This window comes from Nuphar pumila, chromosome 17 (genome assembly GCF_984573655.1).
Source record: "Nuphar pumila chromosome 17, dmNupPumi1.hap1.1, whole genome shotgun sequence".
NCBI classification, from domain to species: Eukaryota; Viridiplantae; Streptophyta; class Magnoliopsida; order Nymphaeales; family Nymphaeaceae; genus Nuphar; species Nuphar pumila.
The window spans coordinates 69,076,226-69,080,887 of record NC_143265.1 but is presented as its reverse complement, the minus strand read 5'-3'; the positions used below and the strand labels follow the sequence as shown (position 1 = coordinate 69,080,887).

Here is a 4,662-nt window from a genome sequence, read left to right as displayed (position 1 = left end):
ACTGTGATGGAAAAAAAAAAACATTATCTTGATCGTCCAAGTATGCAACTAGTATCAAAGTCGACAACCAATCTCAACTAAATAAAAAAAAAATTGAGAAAATAAGATTCAATCATATCCAAAACTTTCGTCAAGGCAACAGTAGCATTGTAATTTGCCAACATTATCTTTTATTTAATTGTTTTCAAGCCCATATGCAAAAAATATCGCAACCACCCTGCAATCTTTAATATTTTACATAAGCCCACACTAAAAAAAAAGAATCCTTTGTCCTCACCATATTCTTTTTTTCGGACGATGGCCAAGATAACATAAACTTTTCGCCAAAAATTAGAAATATATGAAAATTTTAACCAATTTACTTTTTTCTCAACAGTTTTGCCTTCTTATGGGTGTCTTGGTCTAAATCATGGCGCCTAATTTTTTCAAGCAAAAACTTACATGACACCTGATTTTTTCAGGCGAAAACTTAGACAAGCGGTTTTGACCAAGGCAAATGATTTTTCAGGCAAGGGCGAAACCGTTGAAGGAAACAATTAATCCCCCAGATTTGTTTTCAGTTTTAAGGGTTACCAGACATTTTAACATGTTCAGGTACTTATGTAAAATTAAGAAACTGTATCAGAGGCTGAAGAGATATATTGTAATTATGAAATGGGGTGGTGACTTGGGGAAGGCGGTAGGAAAAGTATAAGGCCAGCGTGATGCATGATTGTGGTTACACGATTACTAATAAACAAAACAAGATTAAACCACACACGTATTCTCATCTGGATGTCTAACTGAACTTCCTCTATAAACCAACTGGGAAAAGCAAATGGGTATCCTTCTTTTTCCTTGGGAATAAAGCTTTACCCGTCTCCAACCACAGAGAGAGAGAGAGAGAGAGAGAGAGAGAGAGAGAGAGAGAGAGATGGCCACCCATCGCACAATTGGAATCGGCATGGATTACTCGGTAAGCAGCAAGTCTGCCCTACGATGGGCAGTCGACAACATAGTCGGCAACGGAGACACTCTCGTTGTCATCGATGTGCAGTCAACCAAATCAGAGTTCCCTCAGAAGAAGCTCTGGGAAGCTACCGGCTCACGTACTGATCACTCTTTATATGCTTTCTTCTTTTCTCTTTTCTCCTCTTCTTAATTCCCCGAATTCATGTACTTTTTTGACAGTATGCATCTTAATGAACGAATGTTTGTGCTCCTGATTTTGTAGCTCTGATTCCTCTTGATGAGTTCAAGGAGGCTAACTTGTTGAAGCAGTACGGACTCGGCAGTCCTGACCCAGAGGTTCTCGACATCTTGGACACCGTCTCCATGTCCAGGAACGTAAGTCCTGATTTTGTTATTTTCCCTTTGGTTTCTTTTTGTTGGTTCGGTCGCGGAGGGGATAACTAGCTAGTTTTTCATCGCTTATTAGGATATGATATCTCGAAATTGGAATCTTGGTGATTCCACTGTGTTGTATGGAAGGTTAAAGGAAGAGGAGGGCCTTCTCGTTTAATGTCTATGTCAGGTCACCATGTTTTACTACTTTCTGTAAATTGGTTCTTGCTTAGCCTGCAAGATATTAGCACACGTGGTTAAGTGGGTCGGTTTAAAGCATTGAAGTGGAAGGATGTCAAAAGTTCGATATTGGGTGTGTCCCTTGCCACAAGGCCAAAGCATCAAGCTTCTTGATGGGCGGGGTTCTATGCGATTATTGTGCTCAATGTGAAATTTAGGAACGCACAAGCTTGAACAACAACACTCAGAGAAACAACACGTTTAAAGTGGTTTGGTCCAAATTGACTGGGTTTTCTCTCTTTCTCTCTGAGTTCACTCCCCATGGAGGAGTGATTTCTTCCTTTTGTATTTAGGATCCCACGTTTTTGGGGTTCCACCAAATACAAGGAAACCCAATTACAATAAGATTCTTTCTGTTTACAAATTTGTTTAGAACTGCATACATTTGAGGACTTCTTCCTGAGTGAGGAGTTATCCTTTCCTCTCTTAGCTTCTAACTCCTCATGAGAAAGAAAGGAGTCCTTATCCTTGCAGTCTTTGGAATGAGAGTCATCCTTAACTCGTGGACCATGCTGGTAGTTCTTCTTGGAGTAAAGAACCACTTTATCGTGTAGACCTGGATTTGTATCTGATTCTGTTTCTATCTTCATACGCCCCATCAAGCCAATCTCTTCAAGATTTAGCTTGTCTGGAAAGTATTGAAATTTCGGTCTAAGTAACGCTTTAGTAAGAATGTTTGATATCTGATTTTAGGATTGGACAAACTGGATTTTCAATTCACCACGAGCCATCTTTTCTCTAACAAAATGATAATCAATTTCATAAAACACGAGATTGACAGTTAAGTATGTAGCTCACAAATTATCGCACTGGGGGATTAGACTTTGAGGTGAATTGGATCTCAAATCTTTTAAGAGTTGTTTAAGCCACATCAATTATGAGATTGCCCCAGCTATGGCTTTGTACTCGGCTTTTGTACTAGACTGTACAACTGTTTGTTGTTTAGAGGATCTCTATGGCAGTAAGTTGAATTCCAGAAAAGCTAGGTATCCATTAGTAGATGTTTTATTATCTGGGCAACCTACCCAATCTGCAGCAGCAAACTTGAGATTATCAGAATGTTTTATGTGGAGCCCATAGTTGGGAGTTCCTTTGAGATATCTTAGGATCTGTTTCACATGAGTCCAATGGTCTTGCGTGGGTTCATGCATGAACTGAGAGGCTTTCTTTACAACAAAAGCAATTTTGGCCTGGTAAATATGGCATATTGAAGGGCAAGCCCCCAGATCATCAGGTGCAGCAGCACACTCAAGGTGTGCAATCACGTTGCACCTCTGATCTCAATTCGTCACCATTGTTGTTTCTTGTTGCAGAAGTAGAAACAACTATTAATTATTTTATAAGAATAATATTGATGGAACATATAAACAGGCGAAAGTGGTTGGTAAAATTTACTGGGGAGATGCGAGGGATAAGTTGTGCGATGCAGTGGAGGACTTGAAACTCGACTCCCTCGTGGTGGGGAGCAGGGGCCTGGGGCCACTCAGGAGGTATTTTCGTATCCCTTGATTTTCCCTCGTTTCTTTTTTCGTTTTCTCTAGGATTTTCATACTTTTCAATCATGCCTTTCACCACCATTAATTGTTTAATAATCATGTTGTTTATGCCAGCACAGTTGTGCTCTGTTACAAACAAACATGATAATTTTAATATTGTGTGCTTTTCTTTTAATTTTAAACTGTCAACAAAATTGGTATTTGAAATAAGAAGTTTTGTTCTTCAGTAAATAAAAAGCATACGAATATTGAAGTTTACAACATATGCTTGCAGGGTCCTACTTGGCAGTGTCAGCAACTACGTGGTGATAAGTGCAACATGCCCAGTGACGGTTGTAAAGGAAGCAGCACCACCACCCAAGCCTTAGTTTGTCCGTTTCAATCTGGTTGTTATACTGGTATTTTTGTCAAAGTGTATATATAATGAATTGGACGAGTGTGCAGTGCTTGTGAAGTCACATTTGCTATCTAGTATGTTTGCTCTTGTGTTCCCACAACTGGCTCCTTTCTTTCCTTGCTTTTCTACAAATTTCCTCTTTTGCTATTCATCCTTTGTCGTGATGTTAGGTTTTGGTTTCTAATAAGCCATAAGAACCCTAAGCCAAGCACAGCTTATTAGAAACCAAAACCAAACTTACATCATGACAAAGGATGGGTCCGAGTTGGGTCTGTCGAAATATATGGTGGCCCAGCGTTTTTTTTGTTTTAGCCAAGTTAGGAAATACCTCCCATCACTGACTACACATTCACATACTTCAGGTTGGTTAAACTTTCGATGTACACCCAGCTTTGACCTTCGGCCAAAGATGCTCTCCCTGGATTTTGAACTTCTGACATCTGCTCAACTTTGTGGGCTCTATAAAAATATGTATTAGTAGAGCTCAACTCTTGGTTGGTAGTATAGGTGAGGTGCACATGCACTTTTGAGAATATCAGTTGTCAAAAGGTTTAATAAGTTTCAAGGACAAAATCTAATAATTGCTGTTGTTTGGCTCAAAAAATGTGTTTTAAACCCAGTTTTTTAGCCAAATATTCATCTTTTTTATCTAAGTTTTTTTAGAATGATTTTTGGATGAAAAATTTAATTTATCTCATATTGATCATTTCTTTAGAAATCCGAGTTTAAATAGTGTGGAGGTGACTTTAAGAGGAGCATGTCAAATGAATTTTGAACTTTGACTTGGCATTGGCCTTGAACTTGAACTCAGCTTCGGCCCAGCTCGCCCAGACCACCAAGCTTGGTTTGGTTTGGTCTTGTTCTAGTTTGGTTTGACTGTTAACTATATTTGTGGACAGTTTTGAATTCACATAATAAAGTCTTTAAAACCTTTTTAAAAGAGATATTCTCAAAACTTTTTGAGGGTTTGACTGTCAATCAAGAACTATGTCTAACCCTGACGTCCTCTAGCACGTTGGACGCTAATGGGTTTATGGTAGCTATTAAATATGCCTTTATTAGTATATGTAAAGTCATTGGCATCAATGGACTGCTGTGGTTCTATTGACCTGGGTTTATTTATAAGCTATAGTTGTGCTTAGGGCTGGACAATAGATTGAGTGGTTTGTGGGTGGCCCATGGCATGGCATGGCCTGAATGGATGGG

At 39.1% G+C, this 4,662-nt stretch overlaps 1 protein-coding gene across 1 annotated transcript; it reads left to right on the top strand.

Moving 5' to 3' along the window:
- Positions 1 to 874: 874 nt before the first annotated feature.
- LOC149812127 (universal stress protein PHOS32-like) lies at positions 875 to 3,556 on the top strand. The gene is made up of 4 exons (XM_089993609.1): positions 875 to 1,088; positions 1,214 to 1,326; positions 2,935 to 3,053; positions 3,334 to 3,556. The coding sequence occupies exons 1-4, from the start codon at positions 914 to 916 to the stop codon at positions 3,425 to 3,427; spliced, it is 501 nt and encodes a 166-aa protein (XP_089849735.1). The 5' UTR covers positions 875 to 913; the 3' UTR covers positions 3,428 to 3,556.
- Positions 3,557 to 4,662: the final 1,106 nt, after the last annotated feature.

Bases quoted from the DNA above. Each gene is read 5' to 3' on its own strand.
- LOC149812127 (XM_089993609.1), top strand. From the start codon at position 914: ATGGCCACCCATCGCACAATTGGAATCGGCATGGATTACTCGGTAAGC. The intron at 1,327-2,934 runs GTAAGTCCTGAT...ACATATAAACAG, and splicing joins CCGTCTCCATGTCCAGGAAC to GCGAAAGTGGTTGGTAAAAT. The intron at 3,054-3,333 runs GTATTTTCGTAT...ATATGCTTGCAG, and splicing joins GGCCTGGGGCCACTCAGGAG to GGTCCTACTTGGCAGTGTCA.